The sequence below is a fragment of the Mirounga leonina genome, unplaced genomic scaffold (assembly GCF_011800145.1).
Source record: "Mirounga leonina isolate KUSES-001 unplaced genomic scaffold, KU_Mleo_1.0 Mir_129, whole genome shotgun sequence".
NCBI classification, from domain to species: Eukaryota; Metazoa; Chordata; class Mammalia; order Carnivora; family Phocidae; genus Mirounga; species Mirounga leonina.
The window spans coordinates 51,814,124-51,836,300 of record NW_023270323.1 but is presented as its reverse complement, the minus strand read 5'-3'; the positions used below and the strand labels follow the sequence as shown (position 1 = coordinate 51,836,300).

Sequence of the window (22,177 nt, the reverse complement as noted above, 5' to 3'; positions counted from 1 at the left end):
TAGGAACACTTTTTTTTTTTTTTTTTTTTAAGAATAAGATTTTGGGGGCGCCAGGGTGGCTCGGTCGGTTGACCATCAACTCTTGATTTTGGCTCAGGTTGTGACCTCGGGGTCATGGGATGGAGCCCTGCATTAGGCTCCACACTCAGCACAGTGTCTGCTTGTCCCTCTCCCTCTGCTCCCCCACCTCCCGCTCGCACTCTTGTTCTCTCAAATAAATAAATACATAACATCTTTAAAAAAAAAAAATAATAAGATTTTGGCCAAACTGAGAGTGTACATTTACTTACAATTAAAGATACACTTGTATATTCATTAGCAATTTTCACTTTTGATTTGGTCCACAATTTATCTGTCTTTACTTGTTTGAATTAGTTTTGTATATATGAAATAAGAAATTGCCTTGTCTTTTCAAATGAAATATTCTACACAAACTGCTGTTTGTCTTAATTTTGCTGTTTACTTTTATTATTTTTAGGAAGTCATATTGATCTTTTCTTTTGAACTTTCTTAACTATCTTTTCAACTTTAAAGGGTTCTCACATAGCTGACAAATACTGAATTGCATGGCCATGGAATGTGAAGGGTTGCTATTTTTAAAGTTACTTCTTTTGTCAATCTGGAATATGTATTTCATATACAGTATAGATGAGACTTTAAATTGAAAAATTTTAAGAATTATCCCAGCCCTATTAAACAAACCTTTCTTTAGACATGCATTTATGGTGGCATATTTATCAAAAACAAATCTTAATATACAGGTAGGTCTTTTACCTGACTTTATGGTACCACTGCTATCTCTGTTCATTTTTATTCCAGGATCATATTTATCTCAGCTATTTCAGCTTTACTGTATAACCATAATCATTGGATGGAAAATACTACACAATTATTTTGTTTTTTATACACCAAAATGTTTGCAAGTATTCTTATCTGTTTACACTTTGAGATGATTATCATTTCGGCCAGATTCTAAAAATAATTCCTTTGGGATTTTGAAAAGAATTACATTAAATCTATCGATAAATATTAGTGGACTTTACATAAATTTTATTTCTACCAGTGAAGTTCTGTAGTTTCCCTCATAACGCCTGTACTTCTTGCTAAGATCATCTTCTGGTAGCTTGTGTGTTTTGTCTTTTTATTCTGACTGAGGACTGGTTTTGGGGTACTGATTTTGTAGTGTGCTACTTTACTGAATGTTAAGGAGCAGCACTGATGTCTAATAAAGAACTGTGAGGTAGCTTTGTAAGGCAGTGAGTATTCCATGTAGGGAAGAGTCAAAGCAAGGAGAATAAGAATTTAGGAACGTATCCAGTAGTGGAGCCTCCCGGCCACACCTGTCAGAGATTACATCAGACCACAGCTGAGGGGAATGGCCCTCCTAGCTGAGACTGCGAGTCCCCTGGACTCAGTCCCGAGGGAGGCGGCCAGGTAAGGTGAGAGGCAGTATGACGGGATCTGCACAGTTCAGAATGAGAGCAGTAGTGAAGCAGGTAGTCTTCATTTATAACAGGACATCAGTAATGCCAGGACTGCCTACATTTTGACGTACTTTTGGCAATAGAGTCTGAAATCATACAAGAGATTCTCCTGACATGCAGGCTCATTACTTTATACCATATATCCTGTCCAAAAAGAACACTAATGACAGAATTTGAGAGGAAATCAGCAGCGGTGGAAAGAAAGCTTTTTAAGTTTCTGTCTTTAAATTGAATATGCATAAAGTGGAACTGTAAGGATACTAACAGAAAGTTCTACAAAAAGAAATCTAATTTGGCAAGATTACTGTTGGTTTATTACAGTTCTCTCTTTTGGTATGTGTATTTGCTGGATAATTTCTTCAAGAAGCTCAATATACTAGACTGTTAGGAAGTCTCTAATGTGTTACTTCAGGCACTATAATTCAAAATAAAGTTTTTAACTAAGCCAATTAAATTAGTGTGCTTAAAAAATTATTCTTGCTCCTAAAAGGAATCTGCTTATTAGTGCATGCAACTTTTAATGACCCCTCCCTTACCCACTTGCTTTTTTCACACCAGTAACAGTATAATGATAATATACTTTGAAACTTCTCACCTTTTATGTAAATCAAGTCTGAAAACATTTTAATTAACATTTTCTGTACAGGGAAAACTCAAAACAAAATATATCTTCCCCTGTGTACTACCCTAATTTGTTGTTAATGAGCATTCATAAATTATCTCTAATTAACACAGTCTTTTTAAATATACTTTTCAATTTGTAATTTCCACTTCCTTCTCAGTAAATCATTTTCTAAGTATATTCAAGCACACATATATTAATGGCAACTGTCAAAACCAGAGCCAAATGTTTATTCAAATAAGTTAGGTTTTCGCTATTGCTTATTTACTGTAAAATAACTGGAAATGTTAACATTGCCAGTGACTCAACCATCAATATTAAAAGGGACAGAGCAGCAACATGAAATAACCGGCCACATAAAATCATGTGTTGAAAAAAATGGTAGTTTAAGGAAAACCATAAGCCAAGTCTCCTCTGCTTGCCTGAATGTGCTAATTAAAGTATCCGTTGCATTAATTTATTCTGACAGATGTACAAATACAACTTTTAAGCACAATAATCATAATTCCATAACCTGGGGTCACTGTTATAAAAACAAAATGTGTTCAATGTCCTTAAAAAGCACTTTCTGACAAATAGTGTATCTCACACTTACACATGGAATTTAAAAAAGTCGAAATCATAGCAGAAAGTAGAATAGTTGCTGTCAGGAGTTGGAGGTGGGGAAATGGAGAGATATTGGTCAAAGGGTATACAATTTCAGTTATGCAAAATGAATGTCCTGGAGATCTAAGGTATAGCATGATAACTACAGTTAATATTGTACCTCATACTTGAAATCTGCTGAGAGTACATCTTAAATGTTCTCACCACACACACACACACACTCAAAGCCAACAGATAACTATGTGAGGTAATGGGTATGTTAATTAGCTTGACTGAAGTAATCGTTTCACAATGTGCAGTGTATCAAAACATCATCTTGTATAGTGTAAATATATACAACTATACCTTAATAAAGCTGGGAAAAAAGTATTTCAAATGTCAAAAAAACAAAAAACCACTCTTTAAGACAAACTCGATACTGTCACTCTATGAATTATCTTAGACTGAGCAGGTTCAACCTTTCAAAAAGATATAAATTCTTAAAACATATTGTTAAAGGGTATGAGATTATTTCTCTCACAAAAATCAATCCATGTGGAAAAAAAAAAAATCACTTGTCCGTGAACAAGCTTCCTGTGGCAGATTTTTAAATTTACATCAGCTTGGGGGAAAACACTACAAAAAAACGAATTGTATGGATTGTCATATTTGGGAATCTTTGGTACTGCTTAAATGAAAAAGACTTATCCACCAAGTTAAAATAATGCAAAATTATTATTTGTTTAGTAAGTCCCTGCATGGAGCCTTTGGAATCTGACACCTGGGAATGAACACTCTGCTGCTCATTGGCTATGGTATCTTGGGCAAGTTATGTAATATCTTGGTAAGCGCCGTTTCTTCATCTGTAAAGTGGGAATAATTATAGTACTAATTTCACAGGGTTATTATAAAGGTAAAATGAGATAATCCAAGTGAAATGTATAGAACTCTACTTTTTATAGAGCAACCTTCTGTTGCTACACAATAGAAGTGTTGGTTCCTTGGGGCACCTGGGTGGCTCAGTCATTGGGTGTCTGCCTTCAGCTCAGGTCATGATCCCGGGGTCCTGGGATCAAGCCCCGCGTTGGGCTCCCTGCTCGGCGGGAAGCCTGCTTCTCCCTCTCCCACTCCCCCTGCTTGTGTTCCTGCTCTTGCTATCTCTCTCTCTGTGTCAAATAAATAAATAAAATAAAATCTTTAAAAAAATAAATTAATTAAAAAAAAGAAATGTTGGTTCCTTAGTGGGACCAAAAAGTTCAGGTTCATTTTTAAATACCTTAAGCAGGTACCCAACTACAAAAGTGGCCCTTAACCAACATAGTATGTATATAGAAGGGCAAGGATTAAGGAAGTCAGTCTAATGAAGGTCAAAGTAGGTGACCCATTGAAGAAAACCAAAGAAAATTCAATCAGATCCAGTTCTAGATGGCTAGAATAATCAGCTGTGAAGTCCTGAATTTACTTTCATGAATACAAATCTGTTAAGTTCATGAACCTCAAAATCTGATGTGTTCAGTTCACACAACCCCAAATTCTTCTGTGCCTCACTTCTGCAAACTCCACTCTTGGTCTACTAGAAAAACTGAAGAATGATAATAAATAATAACCATCTGATACCCATACAGACTCCCTGCTGGGTCTATGAGATGGAATAAAAAGGTGGGAGTTCGAGTACAGTATTTAATATAGCTCTGAACAGATGAGGGCTGCAGGATTCAGTGCTGTTTTGTTAGCCCCCCTGCCTAGAGAGTCCACTGTCCTAATCAAAGGAAGAATGCTACTCAGATTTATTTATGTTCACATGGAGGCCTCTCTGCTGGAGGAACGTACAGAAAAAGTGGTCAAAGCATGTGGGGAGCTCAACAGAAGCCATAAAAAAATGAGACCACAGAGCTTTGGAAAGCTGCCTATGAATCCTTTCTTCACAACATATTCACAGATGCCACGAGTCTGGTCTGTGTTTATACATCTCCACAACAGACCACAGCGAAGCACCACACACAAAGTATGCAAGCAATGTATACCCAAATGAATTTTATAATTCAAAATAAAAAAGTGCCTTTAGATCCTGCTGTCATTCTACATTTAAATTATTGTGTAGGTGTTATCTGAACCTCAAGGAAGTAGAGATGTTACTGCATGCACTTGTAATCACCACCCAAAACTGGATAGAGAACATTTATTTCTCTCATCCTAGAAATAAACTTTTGCCTCAGGGCGTAACATTTTTCTTAACTTAAATTCAATTAGCCAACATATAGTACATCATTAGTTTCAGATGTAGAGTTCAGTAATTCATCAGTTGCGCGTAACACCCAGTGCTCATCACATCACGTGCCCTCCTTAATGCCCAACACCCAGTTACCCCATCCCCGCACCCATCTCCCCTTCTGCAACCCTGTTTGTTTCCTATAGTTAAGAGCCTCTCATGGTTTGTCTCCCTCTCTGATTTCTTCCCAGTTTTCCCTCCCTTCCCCTATGATCTTCTGTGCAGTTTCTTATATTCCACATATGAGTGAAACCATATGATAATTGTCTTTCTCTGATTGACTTACTTTGCTCAGCATAATACCCTCCAGTTACAACCACGTAATTGGTAAGATTCCATCCTTTTTGATGGCTCTTAATTTTATTGATGAAGATGCTGATTTATATGCTAGCTTATGTAACACATATTAGACTTTTCTTTAAGGACTTCTCTGCACTAAAAAATGAGAAGTGCTCAGAAAGGCTATATGCGGGGCACCTGGGTGGCTCAGTCGGTTAAGCGTCTGCCTTCAGCTTGGGTCATGATCCCAGGGTCCTGGGATCGAGCCCCACATCGGGCTCTACTGCTCAGTGTGGAGTCTGCCTCTCATTCTCCGTGCTTCCCCCACCTCAAATAAATAAATAAAATCTTAAAAAAAAAAAAAAAAAGGCTATATGAAGTTCTTCACTGTGTTACTTAGTGTATTAATGTTATATCCAGAGGCTGCAAGAAATCATCAGCTGACTGTGTGTTCTGTTTACTACAGGGCTTGACTGTCAAGAGAGGACTGACAGGTACGAAATGAGAATGTTAATACCTACACAAACATGCATACATATTCAAATACTAAATATACAACTACCTTTGAATCCTTGTAGAGAAAGAGATACCCATCTCGTAAAACAAAATACCGGTCTTGAAACTTATTTCCAGACAGTATTTTAGATGGTTCTTCTTTAATTTTCAAGACTCCTTCTTTGATACTTTCCAGGGCCCTCCTCTCTGTAAGGTACAACATTGCTTTTGTAAGTTAAGTACATTTTCATTTATTTGGAATATGTATAAAACATTTCTATATTTCGTTTTGATAATATAAAATAGTAACTTGTTTCTTACCAGTAAGAAGCCTATGGTTAATTTCTGGGAGCACAATGTGTCAGGGTATTCATATCTACTTATAGGCCTGCCTATGCTGTCCAGTTGGCTACTGGCTAATGAGCACTTGAAATGTGGTTAATCTCAACTGAGACATACTATTAGTATGAAATATATGCCATATTTCAAAGACCTAGTACCAAAAAAAGGTAAAAAAATCATAAGTTTGTAATACTGATTACAAGCTCAAATTATAATATTTTAAATAATGAGTTTAAATAAACTTTATTAGTAAAATTCATTTTACCTGTTTTGTATCTTTTAATGTGGCTACTAGATAATTTAAACTTACCTAACTGGCTTTATTATATTTCTTTTGAACAGCTCTCGAAAAAAAAGTGCAAATACAGAGGCAAAAATGGAAGCCTCTCCCAGAATTCTGATTCAGGAATCCAGGAATTCTTAGGGCACTAAAGAAAATCCTATACATCGGAACCAGGTGAGGGTAAAAAAGGCAAAACCGCTAAGGTAGAGCATTTATCAACAACTACATTTCATGTACAATATTGCCATGTCCCACACTTAGAAACATTCAACCAATTCTATAAAAATACTTTTTGGTAAGAACACCAAATTTGTACTTGTATAAATTTATCAATACAACTCCAGTCTAAAGCTTCCTCCTTGAAATCTAGACGATATTCAACTGCCTACTTGAGAACCGAAGAACGGGCAGTGGGGTGAGGGGGAGGAACCTTAAGTCAAACAGCTATGACACAGTCACTATGGTGTCAACGTCTGTTCTTCCTGGAAAATAAGAGTAATAATACCTATCCTGCAGATTATTGTGGGCCTGCTATTAGAGAATGACCACAAAAAGATGTAGGGTGGGACACTGTATCAGATGAGGACCTTTAGCAATTTTCTGCTGTCAGGTGATAAAATTTTTAAATTCATGCACTGTTTCTGAAATTTACAGAATAACTTGAATGGTTTTAGAAAGAACTCTTAGTCTTAAATCTAACATTTCCTTGGTTTGAGGAAAACCTGTACTTCTACGACAAATAATACACAGAGGTTCACAATTATAATCAGCATAAGAAAACTAAAGTTCAAAAAACAGAAAGAGTTCCTTGTAATGATACCCAACTATGAGCATGGCATGAATATCTGGAAGCAAAAATTCGCAAGAATAATCATATCCCTGATGCTAAGCACAGATATACAAATAAATGTAATTAACAAACCCCAATAGTTTTCATAGTACATATACTAGCCACAGACACATTCTTTTTTTTTTTTTTTTAAGATTTTATTTATTTATTTGAGAGAGAGAGAGATAGCGAGAGCAGGAACACAAGCAGGGGGAGTGGGAGAGGGAGAAGCAGGCTTCCCGCGGAGCAGGGAGCCCGATGCAGGGCTCGATTCCAGGACCCCGGGATCATGACCTGAGCCGAAGGCAGACGCTTAACTACTGAGCCACCCAAGCGCCCCCAGACACATTCTTTTAATCAGTGGGGAGTCTGCCTCTCATTCTGTCATACTGTCATACTAAAATAGCTTCTTTATTGGTAGATAGCGACTTTAATTTCTGAAAAACACTGCTAAAATTTGTCTTCTCAATTATTTAATATTCAATTCCACAGAAAAATATTTCAAATGGTATTTTAACAGCTAAATAACTTCTATTTAAATTAAAAATAACTTTTCCAATAAAAAGAAAGAAGATGTATAAGAAGATGTATTTTAATACAACTGGAATGTCAAGAAAAAAATAAAAATAAATCTATTCACTGATATTCATATTACATCAAATCATTCATTTCTTCATAAAGTACTGAGGGTCTGGTATGCACCTGGTTCTAGTAATATATAATCTTGGAGACAAGTTCAATGTGGGCTGACAAGCAAAACTATATCTGCTGACAGAAGTCAACAATTCAAAAAACAGTCAGTAGGCTTAGTGATTCAGCTGATGTAGAACAGGGAAGTGGAGAAAGGCATTTATAACACTGTTGGTTTAGAAACAGGTAAATCATTTTTTAAAAGTTTAAACTATAACCAAGTTGGGAGATATAGATATTATATATTGCTTAAGCCAAACAAATTCCATTCACACCTTCTAATTATACTTTTTCATTTAGATTTTTGTCCAAATTAATAAACCTTTCAAATTTTACCAATAACCATATTTCCAATGCCTAAGTAAACCATTTGTAGGTCAAAGAGAAAATAGGCTTAGGGGAAAAAATATTGTTGCCGTGTTTGGTTCATACTTGTGTAATTGAGTATATTAGCTAAATCTTGCAGCATACATTATTAAAGGACTCAGGAGGAAGGCTTCGAGAGAAATATATGTGAAGGAGGAGGGAAGAGTGAAAAGAACTTTGAAATATGAAGTTCTGTAACTATCAAGGACATGAAAGACTTCAAAAGCTCTCACAACTACATTTCTGCCTGATCTCAAAATGTTAAAACATGTAGAAAAATTACCCACTACTTAAAGGACAAAATGAAGCTACATACTTTGGGGTACATCCTATGTGACTCAGCATGTAACAAAATCAGTTGTGAATTAAATGGCTTTCAATAATTCACTTTTCCAAACTTTTCCAGGACTGCTTGGTCCCTCAACTGTGGGGTACCTCACTCTTCTATTTTCAGTCCCTCCCCTTCACCCCAGGCAGAAAGCTTACTAAGGTCCTCTGCTCTATGGGAACCTGGTTCAGTAAAAGGTCATGCCAGATGTGTCCACTCTACCTGCTGTCCAGACCCTGTCCAGGTTTGAATTCAATTCTAGCTTGTCAGAATATAAGTTTTTTTGCCCTGCACGTCTCTTCTGAGCTGGAGTTCAAATTTCTGCTTCGTAACTCTTGAGATTCTGGCCAGAACTCCTGTCTCCCTGCTCTAGGGCTTCTCAATTCCATGAGGTCTTGCTCTCTTCATAGTCCTTCCCAACACAGTGATCTTTCTAGATTTTTTTTTTTTTTTTTTTAAGGATCCAAACTGCAGAGCTCTAGTATTTCAAATGCCACATAAGCAGTCCTCCTGGCTACATCCTTTGCTATGGTCATTCAGTATACATCAAATCCCTCTGATCCAATCAAAAAGAATGATTTCACATGTCATAGGGTCCATGACATCAATCCTTAGCATGGTGTAAGTTAATAAGCATAGAATACTTCTATGTACTAAGAATGTAAAAAAGAAAACATAGGACACACCCTGTAACTTTGCTTTTAGTTGAAAAAGAAACCCGCTATAGCATACGATTAATGTACTAAAAGTAGCCGTTAAGTAACTTGGGAAAATCATCTAATTTTTTCCCAAATGTAACAAATCTGAAGATTTAATGCACTCCCCAAAGCACTTAATTCCTTCAGAGAAAGATTCTGGGATGTACCCTAATGGGTAGAATTTCCTTTACTATCTTTGTCTTTCATTCCAATAAAATTCCAGCATACTGTTGTCTCTAGAAAATCATAAACCGCTCTCCCCTTCTTGTTGATTGCTAGGGCAAGGCAGGCACAACTGGAGTTAAAACATCTTTTGAATTAACAGGGGAGACAAGACAAAAAAATAGTGTTCTTAGTTGTGTTATAATTTTGTTATTAAGTAGAAAAGCCCTTAAAACTCACATGCATGAAGGAAAACAGAATGGCCAAATTTATTTAAACAGAACAGACTATCATATTACTGGGGCAATGAAAACAACAGAAAGGAGTTTTTCAAAATCATCTGAAAACCTCAAGTTCTTGTACAAAAAGAACAATTCCTAACTAGTGGTCCCTAATCCCAATAAAAGAACTGATCTGTAGAGGAGGTGGAAGGGTTCTGGGAAGGAGAGGCAGAGACAGAGAGAGGGGGAGGGAGAAACATAAATCCAGGAATGGTACTTCTAAAATATAAACTCCTCCTTTATCCTCCATGGCAGATAGCTGGCTAGTCAGCCATTGTTCATTAAGAATTTCTCTCTGGGGCTCAATTCCACTTCATTCCCAATGTTATCTTCTAACCCCTGCCTTTTCTACCCACTACCTGGGGATTCCAGGATTCTGTAACTCCATGCACTCTTTTATAACGGGTCCAGCAAATGATTCCAGATTGGTGTTATGGAAATGCTGTTCTAACACGTTAATCCCCTCCCCCAACTCCCTTCAAAGCCATACTTTCCTACTATTAAAAGTCTAAACTCCTTTTCCTGACATTTAAAGGGCTAAATAAATAGGGCGCCTGGTGGCTCAGTCATTAAGTGTCTGCCTTTGGCTCAGGTCATGATCCCAGGGTCCTGGGATGGAGCCCCACCTCCCACTCCCTGCTCCGTGGGAAGCCTGCTTCTCCCTCTCCCACTCCCCCTGCTTGTGTTCCCTCTTTCTCGCTGTGCCTCTGTCAAATAAATAAAATCTTTAAAAAAAATTAAAAAATAAAGGGCTAAATAAACTGAATTTCTCCTACCCCTCTCTATAAAATATTAAATTAAAATATATTCATAATTCAGTTCATCATAATATACTGTTTGGAAGACCAATCCTCATCTCCACGGCATGACTTAAATTGATCACCTTAATAAACTTGAGAGAAACTCCATTCTCCTTGCTTCTATACAAATTCTAACCCCTTCTGTGCCCAACTATCAACAGAGATTGTTCTAACTATTCTAGTCCATACTTGTTATTTATGTCTTTAAACTTGAAGATATAATTTAGTTCCTGAATACATAAACCATATTTGCTTAATAATTTAGCTCTTACGTACATGATAATTTCATATTTGCTTTTTAAAACAATGTCTGCTGGGGCGCCTGGGTGGCTTAGTTGTTTAAGCGACTGCCTTTGGCTCAGGTCATGATCCTGGAGTCCCGGGATCGAGTCCCGCATCGGGCTCCCTGCTCAGCAGGGAGTCTGCTTCTTCCTCTGACCCTCCCCCCTCTCATGCTCTCTCTATCTCATTCTCTCTCAAATAAATGAATAAAATCTTTAAAAAAAAAAAAAAAAAACATGTCTGCTGGGGCACCTGGGTGGCTCAGTCATTAAGCATCTGCCTTCGGCTCAGGTCATGAGCCCAGGGTCCTGGGATCGAGCCCCACATCGGGCTCCCTGCTCGGCGGGGAGCCTGCTTCTCCCTCTCCCACTCCCCCTGCTTGTGTTCCCTCTCTTGCTGTCTCTCTCTCTGTCAAATAAATAAATAAAATTTTAAAAATAAAAAATAAAAAAAATAAAACAATGTCTGCTTTGGATTTTCCTCCCCAACCTATGTGAGAGCTGACACTGCACAGTGACTGACAGCATACTTTGGAACTGGGTTTTAATGACAATCACATCCTACACTCAATCTCAGGCAGTAATCTCTGAATCTCAGTTTCTTCAACTGCAAAATGGGGACACCTACAGTACCCCATGGATTTGGTGTGTAAAGTGCTTAGAACACTGTTTGGTACAGAGAAGTAGTATGTAACTGCTTGTTTAATTAACAGATGACACACATCATTTTTCTCTATACCAAGTCTGCAGTAAGCAAAAACAGAAAGAACTATACTTCCAAAGTCCTGATGATTTATAGACGGAATTTTTAAGAGTTCATAAAACTAAAATCTGATTTATCCCTGATTTCAGTACAGTAGGTCGGTTAGGACAGAATATATGGACTGGACTTGGAGACATCTTGATTCAAATGCCTGCTCCGCCACTTATAAGCAGGTCACCTTGGGGGAGTTATGTAATGTCTCCATATCCTAATTTCTCCATCTGTAGAAGGCCTAGTTAAGTACTAGTAGACCACGAAGAATAAATGAGATGGTGAATGCAAAGCATTCAACCCACCATCTGGCACAGAGTAAATGCATAGTAACTAAAATGTATTGTTACCTCTTATATTTCTTTTATATATGTTCTGAGCAAGACAAGGGAATTAAAAAAAGGTCTATTTTTCATGATCTCTATGTGTCCCCCCTTTTGCTGGCAAAGATTATTTCTTCAAGGCTGTACATTATCTGAAAAAACTCCTTATTCCATCTCTGCCCGTGAACTGCAAAGGAGACAAATGGGCAGTTTCCAGGAGAGACATCCTCTTTTTTTTTTTTTTTTTTTAAGATTTTATTTATTTATTTGCGAGAGAGAATGAGAGACAGAGAGCACAAGAGGGAGGAGGGTCAGAGGGAGAAGCAGACTCCCTGCTGAGCAGGGAACCCGATACGGGACTCGATCCCGGGTCTCCAGGATCATGACCCGAGCCGAAGGCAGTCGCTTAACCGACTGAGCCACCCAGGCGCCCGAGAGACATCCTCTTGAAAACATGCCACGACCAAGTGATACTGGAAATATTTGTTGCCTAACACCTAAAGATTTCTTACAAATTAAAAATTAGGCAAATTTTCCTTTGACATTGATTATACAGAGGATGTATACTTTTTTTTTTTTCTTTTCTGAGTATGGTTGACACACAATGTCATATTAGTTTCAGGTTTTAATTTAGTGATTTGACAAGTTTATGCTATATCCACTACAAGTATAGTTACTATTTGTCTCATTACAACACTATTATGATAACACTGACTCTATTCCCTATGCTATGCCTTTTTTTTTTTAAACATTTATTTTAGAGAGAGAGAGAGAGCATGAGCGGGAGGGTCAAAGGGAGAGGGAGAGAGAATCCCAAGCAGACTCCATGCTGAGCATGGAGCCTGACTCGGAACTTGATCTCAAGACCCTGAGATCACGACCTGAGCAGAAACCAAGAGTAGGATGCTCAACTGACTGCACCACCTAGGCGCCCCCCACCCCACACTGTGCCTTATAATCCCATGACTATTCATTCTCTAACTGGAAGACTGTACCTCCCAGTCCCCTTTACCATTTTGCTTAATTCCCCCATTCCATCCCCTTCCCTCTGGCAACCACTAGTTCTCTGTATTTATAGGTTTGATTCCATTGTTTATTTATTCGTTGTTTTGTTTTGTTTTTGTTTTTGTTTTTGAAGGACCTAGAGGGTATTATGCTAAGTAAAATAAGTCAGGCTAAGAAAGACAATTAACCATGTGTGACAAAGAACATGTGTATTTTTTATAATTTGGAGGAAGCAGAATTTTAGATACATTGTACTCACTGTATGACATTCAGTCAAAGTGCATTTCAGTAAAATTTAGTTCTACAACTGAGTAGAAACCAAACTGGTAATAGCTGCTAGAAAGTAATCTATTTCTTAGGAAAAGCCAAGTATGTCCCCTGACTTATTCCCAGTCTATTTTCCTTTATGCTAGTTGTACTGAAGAAGTAATGCTTAATAGAACTAGTAGCCCACTGACATTCTTCTACAATTAGAGTCTCCATAAATAATAAAATTATAAATATAATTACTATTGAAAGACTGACTAGAAAAGTGCCAGAAACTCCATGCTGTTTTACTGACAGTGCAGCCAATTACAGAAAGTAGAAACTACTTTTCTATTCTGTTTTTACTGTTACACTGAATTATAATAAACTTTTAGAAATAAAATTTAGCATAGTAAATGATATTTTTATATTAAATCACCATGTTGTTTTTAAGGATATTACTCATAATAAACACATAGGTAACACTTTAGACTTTCCAAAGTGTTCATATATCTTATCTCATGTGATTCTCATGCAACTTTTTTTTTTAAGATTTTTTTAAGATTTTTTTTTTTAAAGTACTTTCTACACCTAATGTGGGGCTTGAACTTATATCCCTGAGATCAAGAGCTGCATGCTCTATTGACTGAGCCTGCTAGGTGTCCCCCATGAAACTTTCTAAAGTAGGAAGTATAGGTAATATGATCTCATTTTATAAAGGAGAAAACTGTGGCTCACAAAGGTTTTGCGACAAGGTTAAAAATTACAATTCAGGTCTCTTAACATGTAACATAGAATTCTGTTTTCTATGATGAGACACTTCCAAGTAATGGTCATTATTATCATGATCACCACCACCATCACTACCACAATAATAAATTTTCCAGTGCTTTCTTGGCCTTGTGCACCATTTTACATTGTTAAACATACTTTTTCCTAAAACTTACTCCTTTGATGATTCCATGACATTGCTCTGTCCTTCTTTTCTGGCAACCTTTCTGATTGATTGTTCCTTCATACACAGGGCCTCTTTTGATACATCTGTGCCTTAATGCTGGTAATTTTATGCTCAGTTCTCTAATGTCTTACTTTAACACTACAAATGCATGATGTTATATTCTCCAAAGACTAAAACCATGCTCCAAATAATGTGCTCCATAGCAATGGGTACACAGATCCCTTCTAGACAATATACTCTTGAACACCTGACAACTAAAACTCAAGACATCCAAAACTGAATTCAGTGACCTTTATCATCCCACCCAGCAAGCCCTTCTATTTTCCCTATCCTAATCTCTCACAAAGCATTTATTTTTATTTTTTTTTTAAGATTTTATTTATTTGACAGAGAGCGAGAGAGGGAACACAAGCAGGGGGAGTGGGAGAGGGAGAAGCAGGCTTCCTGCCGAGCAGGGAGCCCACTGCGGGGCTTGATCCCAGGACCCCGGGATCATGACCTGAGCTGAAGGCAGACACTTAACCAACGGAGCCACCCAGGCGCCCATCTCACAAAGCATTTAAATCAAGAAAAGGAGGACTATATTCTGCTTTCTCAATAATGCTACGATGCTAATTTCCTTTGGAAAGCATTCCCTAACTATCCAGATAAAAGCTGAGTTAGCCCTGCTGGGATCTTCTGTCAGTACTTGACCACTAACGAGGTGTTTTGTTCATTTATATTTTGAAAAGTTTACTCAATGTGTACTTTTAGTGAATAAAAGAATAAGACATAGTCCTGTTACAGAGGATAACCCATATAAGAAAAACTAAACAAGAAATGATCTTTTGTTGAATGAGAGACATCCAGTGTTGTAAGAGATGTCAATGATCAACTAACTGAACCACTTTTCTGTGCCTGAAAGCTCTCCATAAACTTCCTGGCCTATTGGAGTCATGTACTGCATGCTGTTTGCAGCCTTGGAATTTAATTTAAATAAATTTCATATATTTAGATTTTCTGTTCCTTGTGGGGAAAGATAATGCTTAACAATCCTTTAAATTGCCTGGTAGATTCCTAATAGGAACTTACCAGTTGGTTTTCTCACTACAGAATTATAATATTAAAAGAAGTCGGAACATTCATGCTTCATAGTGAATATCAAAGACTCATCAATTTCCAAGAGGATACTTCCATTTGATGTGGACTAGGCTTACCTTCAATGTTTATATACATTTGGATTTAAAAAGATTTGATGGGGAGTGGAAAGTGAATTATTTCAGCTAGACTATGATTTATGGACTCGTACTATTTTCGCTGGAATTTTCTTTTATTTTCCTAAGTCAGTTCATAGTGGACGGTTCAGCTTTCCAGGTCTGTATTTGCCAGAAGCAGTTGCATTTTGAACTATTCTATTCTAATGCAAATTTAATTCCAAAGCATCTGTCATATGCAGCAATCTAAATTTAGAAACCCACAGGGATCTGCATTTGAGTTACATCTTATATCTTAAAAGTATTTCTTCTCCATTGAGATCATTAAAACTTGACTACAATGTATCACATTCTATTGGGATAATTTTAAAGATCCTTAATGCTTAAAACAAGACTTTAGCAACATAAAATTATTTATTCTGGAGCCTTAGAGAAGGTATTCATTTATGGTTTACTTGTGATAGAGATACTGAAGCTTAACTCAATACAAGAGATAATGATAACAAAAGACAGTCTAATGAGATTAGCTACGACAATGTCTAAATGGCAATTTAAATGAAGTTTTATTCTCCTTATCGTAATGTCTCAGTCATAATCCATTGGGTTGGAAAAGAAATTTGAGGACTATTATCTTTCTTTTCAAGTTAGTTAACTCCTCATTACAATAATGGCAATGGGATAAAATGTTTCCAAGAAATAAAATGCTGCTTTTGAAGAACACACAATTGATTTCTAAGTAGAGGCAACAGAAAATTTATTTACTCTTATATACTTTTATAAAAGGAAAGTATACTACCTCATTACCTCAAATGAATGAGCAGAAATTAAGTGTTGGATGATTCTGAAATCCACTATTTGTGATGTCAACATTTTAAATTGTTCAGATAAAGTGAGAAAATTAAGGAAATGAAAACCCCTAAACTACCTGAAACCTTTAAACTTATTATTTGATAAAATTTTTGATTTAGCAAGTAGGTGTTGAAAATGTAATGTAAAACAAAAGTATGTGCTTCATCAGAAAAACTCTCATACAATTAATGAAATGCAAGTCATGTATATACTCAAACACAGACACACAGACATATATATACACATATATATTTGTATATGTAGATACAGGAATAGAGGTAGGGACAGGTAGGCAGATAGTAAAATCTGTGGCAACTAGACCTCAAGTATGGAAAGACATAGGTTGTACTATTTTATATCTTAACAAAATGTTAAAACATTAGCTATTTGTTACTGAGAAAAAAATGTGGCCGCAACCAACTACCCTTGTTTCAAGATCTGCTAATTTCCACTTGGTCCCCAGGTTAGAATAAGAAAATCTTAAGAAAGAAAAAGAAATCCTTCACATTGTTCTTTTTCTGCCATGCGGAGCAATGTATTTCTGAGATGACTCCAGTTTTCCTGCTAACAAATTGACAGAGAAATCACATTTGATTTACTTCCATTACTTTCCTTTTAGATCCCAATTTTAAGGAGCAATGGATGTAATGAACAGAGCAGTAATTCTGGAGTCGGTGGTCACTGTGATTGATTTAGGAGACATTCGCCAAGACAGAGACAAAGTAGACTGAATATCTAACCAACCTAAAATCTACCACCAAATATACCCAATAAGAAGTATTTATAAACTCCAGGTTGCTGCAAGATACAATTATAGGGGGAAAAAAATCATGACATAAGAAACTGATTTAAAAAATAAACAACAGGCCGGAGTTGCTTTAAAATGACAATACTAAATTCACACAGACACAGAACAAACCATAATGAAGGAGATTATTTTGCTTTGACAATCTAAATATAAATCAAGCTCTAATTAAAAACATTTATAAAAATTTTATTGGGTAGAAGATAAAAAAAATGTTTTTAAAATATTTACTGCATCAGTACTCCTATTTTTGACCAAAAATACATAACTAATATGAAATGGTCCAATTAATCTATCTGCTGATGGTATTACTCTAACACCTGACCTTCCCCCCGCCCCCCCATGCAAGCAAATCATTTCCTGGTAGAAAGAACTACAGACACTATAATAACAAGTTGGATACTGGTTCGGCAAACTGAGGCCAGGCCAGTACAGGGGACAGGCATGTGTTTTATGGCTCCCATCCCATGAGAGGAACGAAGGAGCTGTGAGAGTAACACAAAAGTTTGTTGACATTTTACCCTAGAGAATGTGTCATCCAAATCCCTGATCCTATCATTTGAGCCTGCTTTCCACTGCATGGGCTCTCCAGGTTTTTATGCAGATGTTTTGTCTACACCTTATGGAAGCCTGATGCTTTCACACCAGAAGGACACACTCCTAACCCCACAGAGAGGACGCACAGGAATATGTGAAGCATCATGGCAACACCTAATCTTCTGACCCAGTTGCAAACAGAGCCAAGGCACTTGTCACTCTACCATTCCTTTGTGTCTTTAAACAACCTCAACGATTCTACTCTGATGTGACTGCTCTCAACCAGCTCAATGTGTACCAGCGCAATGTTGTTGTTTTCTTTTTCTTTAAAGATCAGCACCTAATGGTATCCTTGCATTGATTATCCTTCACCCCCACCTGCACAAAATTTCTTTTATATCACAGCCTTTTAAGATCTTATTCTTGTCTGTTTTTATTCATCTAGCCAATCCACTAGCATTCAAACAAGGGCTAAGGTATTATGCCTAGGTATGGGTTTCAAGTATTTTGCAACATGGTAAAATAGAGACATTTTAGAAGAATACTGGAAAAAAGGAAAAGGAAAATTCTCACCAGAAAAATAAAAATGTACCTGAAAAGATGATTTTCTAAAAGAAAAGAAACCAGGAGAACCTATTATATATACGTATTTCATAATGTTGACAGGACTTGGTTCATAAGCTCGATACTTTTTCTTCATCTCAATGTCAACATGAAAGAATAAGAGAATTTAAGAGCTAGAACAGATTTCATAGATTATCTAAATGGGAGATTCTCAACATGGGCACCACTGACATTTTGAGCCATATAATTCTTTGTGAAGAGCTGTCCTCTGTTTTGTAGGATGACTAGCAGCATCTCCGGTCTCTACTCACTAAACACCAGAAACACCACTATATCTAGTTGTGAGTCAAGAAATATCTACAGACACTGCCAAATGTCCCCTGGGGAACAAAACTGAACCCACCTGAGAACCACTGCTTTACATCATGTCATATCTGTAGGACTAGAGAAAATTCCTGCTGCAACCCTGAAGAGGTGTAGGTATGTGGTCAAAAACATACGCAGTTATAATAAAGGAATTTAAAATAAAATAATGGTTTCTAAAAGGCTAAATTTCTCCAGCAAGAAGAATATACCTGTTCTGTTTATTTATATGCCTGTAAGATCAGAATGACACAGAAGTTGTTACACTGTTTGCCTTTTGTCGAAATGCTTTCAGGTAAGTAAATGATATAAAAGACAGATATATAAGATACAAAGGACACGTGATGGACTGAATGTTTGTGTCCCCCAAAACTCATACATTGAAACCCTACCTCCTGGTGTGATGGTATTAGGAGGTGGGGCCTTTAGGAAGGGAATTAGGGTTAGGTGAGTTCAGCGCGTGGAGCGCTCATGATAGGACTAGTGTCCTACTAAGAGTCACAACAGAGCTTGCTTCCCCTTTCTTTGCTCTCCACCCTGTGAGGAGACAAGAAGAAGTCTGCAACCTGAGGAAGGCTCTCACCAGAACTCAACCATGCTAGCATCTTTGTCTCAGACTTCCAGCCTCCAGACCATGAGAAATAAATTTCTGCTGTTTATAAGCCACCCAGTCTATCGTAGTTCTAGCTGCTTGAACAGACTAGGACATGATCATGAAGTCGGAAACATATCAGATTAGCTGTGGTACAACTAAGAACTTATGATCTATGGCTATTAGCTGGAGAGCCTGAAATCCTTCTAAGCTGGTTTATAGCATTTAAGAGCTGTACATATATATAAAATTAGAAGACAGACCAATCTGTTCTCAAATCCAATATTTAGAAACTGTATGATCTGGGGCAAACTACTTCATTTCTCTGCACTTCTCTTTCCCCATTTGGAAATTTCAAATGACAATATAATGCACTAGGAAATTTAAAAAACTTTAAATGAGCTCTGTTAGGTATAGAGCTCAGTTAATGATATGTGATTAATAAACAGTAACAGTTATTATGAATATCAATTGTAAAAGTAGTAAATTTTCTTATAGAACTTAAATCCTTTGCTTTCGGGGTTGGTTTATGTAGAGTACTAGCAGAAAATCTTTTTCCTAATTTGTCAGTAAATGACAACAGAACAGAAGAATCAGTTTGAAAATAAAAGTTGTCTGATAGCTCACAAGGGTTCCCAGACTGGCTGGCATGTTTCCCTTGTGCTTGCTAACCTATTTAACCTTCCATGTCTTCTCCCAACTGGATGGCAAGTATCCTTATTGGAAGTATATCATTTGCACTTCCTTTTTTTTTTTTGCCAATATCACCCCCAAAATAAATGGGAATTACAGCAAGTACTCAGTCTCAGAGCTTGTATAACTGGCACTTCTTGAGTGCCCAGAGAACTTTCAAATGGAAACATAATTCAGGAAGAAGAATCACCATCTATCTAAAAATTAGAAAAACACATTAAGTATTGCAAAAGTCCTTTTAAAAATATAAACGATTCATTACAAAAACCTTAACCTGGGACTCTCAAATTAGCCAACTATTAGCAGAGTGCTACTCTCCAGGAAAATCTGCATCTGGCACTTGGGACTTCTGTCTAGATAGTCTTCTTCCAATCCTACAATACTATGTCAAGTGGATTCTGTATTTAGCTTCCCATTTTTTACATTATCAAATAATACTTATGCCATAATAACTATCCTTTAGCCACTTGAATTTTCAATTGTAGTTGCAATGTGAAATAACAATACCTACCATTATAGTGTTTAATTGTATCAATGGTTAAGAATCTCTTCACCACAAGATAAGCAGAGCCAGGTTCAGCTAATGAACTCCACCGAAGCACCTGTTCCAATACATTTTCTGTGTAGTGAAGAGGGCGTTCTGCAAAGAATAACACCAAATCAAATTGAAAAAAAAAATTATCAGTTTTTATACATTTTAAAAAATCCTTTAAAAAAGATCTGTATGCAACAAAAAATATAACCATATCTTATGTTATACAGTAACAATGCTAGGACTACACAGAAGAGACCCTAACACCTAGAACACCTTTAAGCATATCATAAAATTTACTATATAAATGAATCTGTGCAGGGACATTTGTTACTCAGCTTTTGAAAAAAAAAAAAAATTCAGAGGTGCTATCCTTCAGATAAAATCTCAAAAATAATGCTACCCTTTTGTAAAAGAAACCAGTTTCTTATCCCATCTTCTTCTTAATTCATATAACATTCTGGTTTGCTTATGGAAAGCTATTTGCATTTGCAAGTAATTAATTGTAAAAGGACTAGCAAAGTTAATTTTGTTTAGTAGTAAGTAATAACCTTTGTTTATCCCAACATGATTAGCATGTTATAATTTCTGATCAATACCAGTGAACAATTTATAGCTGATAATATCACAATTAACATAAATTATAAAATATGCCTTCAACAGAGAATGGATGAAAATAATCATAAAATACTACTAAGTCATTTATGTCTATTAGTGAAAATATCAATCAGACTTATTATGTGGCAATATTATACAGTAACTGTTGATACAATAGTCCAAAAGTAAGAAGTTAATGACATCTTACAGATTTCTTCTTGATAAATACCCATCCATATGTTTTGTTTTAGGCAATCATATATTTAAATATATCACAAATTTTTAGCATAGAGTTAAAAAAAAGTGGTTTTTACAATTATAATCAAAGCTTCATAGAAAGTTTTTTCCTGATCAAAACATGACAATCAGTTAATAAAATGTTACAACAGAAAACATATGCTCGGAAAAAAGGAAACTGAAACCTTTTCACAGTACCCTGAAAATGGCATAATTGAAACAGCAAGAACATCAGCTTTTACATAAAGATGCTGATGCAGCTTTTCCAGGATCATTGCCATGTATAAGTCAATTCAACTCTTTCATCCCTTCCTAAATACAAAGTGCACAGCATTCTGGGTTTTCATTTTCAGTTGAAGTAAGAATGCTAATGACAAACAAGAAAGAGCATGTCAAGAGTATCATACAGGAACCATGATATTTTAATTGATGATAAAATCAAAAGTAAAATGACCAAATATATCACATCCTCCTTAATACTGATCTCCCCTGCTATGACCACAGCATTCCAGAACTTATCAATAATCTCAGGTCCACAGAAAAAGAAAACAAATTTTTTCTGCTTCCAGTGTAAAGAACCAGATTTTTGCTTACTCTTCAGTATAAGGAAATACAGTTCTGCATTCTATGCTCACTGGAGCAATCCTACTCACTATGATGATGGCAATTACCAAAAAAGAAAAAAGAAAGAAAGAAAACCCACAAAAAACAACAAAAAAATGAGCGACTAAGCCATACATCTTAAAGGCAAATCTACCTCTTATTTACAAATATATCCTTTGTACACAGCAGACTGCTAAATACATAATAAACATTCAATAAACACTCAAGGAATGAAGTATCTCATGAATTTCTATGGTGGACTATAATTAACAGAAAATATTTGTAAATGAATCTGCAGACAAAATTCTTTGTAAATTCAGACAAAATCTGTGCTTTATCAATTCCATTTTTCTTCAAGTAATTTTTTAAAAATATTTGAGCAAGAAAGAGAGAGAGGGAGAGAGAGCAAGCACGAGCAGGGGGGAGGGGCAGAGGGAGAGGGAGAAGCAGGCTGCTCCCCACTGAGCAGGGAGCCCAATGTGGGGCTCAATCCCAGGACCCTGAGATCATGACCTGAGCTGAAGGCAGATGC

At 36.5% G+C, this 22,177-nt stretch overlaps 1 protein-coding gene across 1 annotated transcript in view; it reads right to left on the bottom strand.

Annotated features, from left to right (window-relative positions):
- ARAP2 (ArfGAP with RhoGAP domain, ankyrin repeat and PH domain 2) overlaps window positions 1-22,177 on the bottom strand; it is a 183,984-nt gene that overhangs the window by 21,767 nt on the left and 140,040 nt on the right. The window contains exons 27-28 of the mRNA XM_035005163.1: window positions 20,188-20,316; window positions 5,802-5,941 (exon numbers count right to left, since the gene is read on the bottom strand). Coding sequence (XP_034861054.1) covers window positions 5,802-5,941; window positions 20,188-20,316 — 269 coding nt within the window. The remainder of the gene's footprint in view (window positions 1-5,801; window positions 5,942-20,187; window positions 20,317-22,177) is intronic.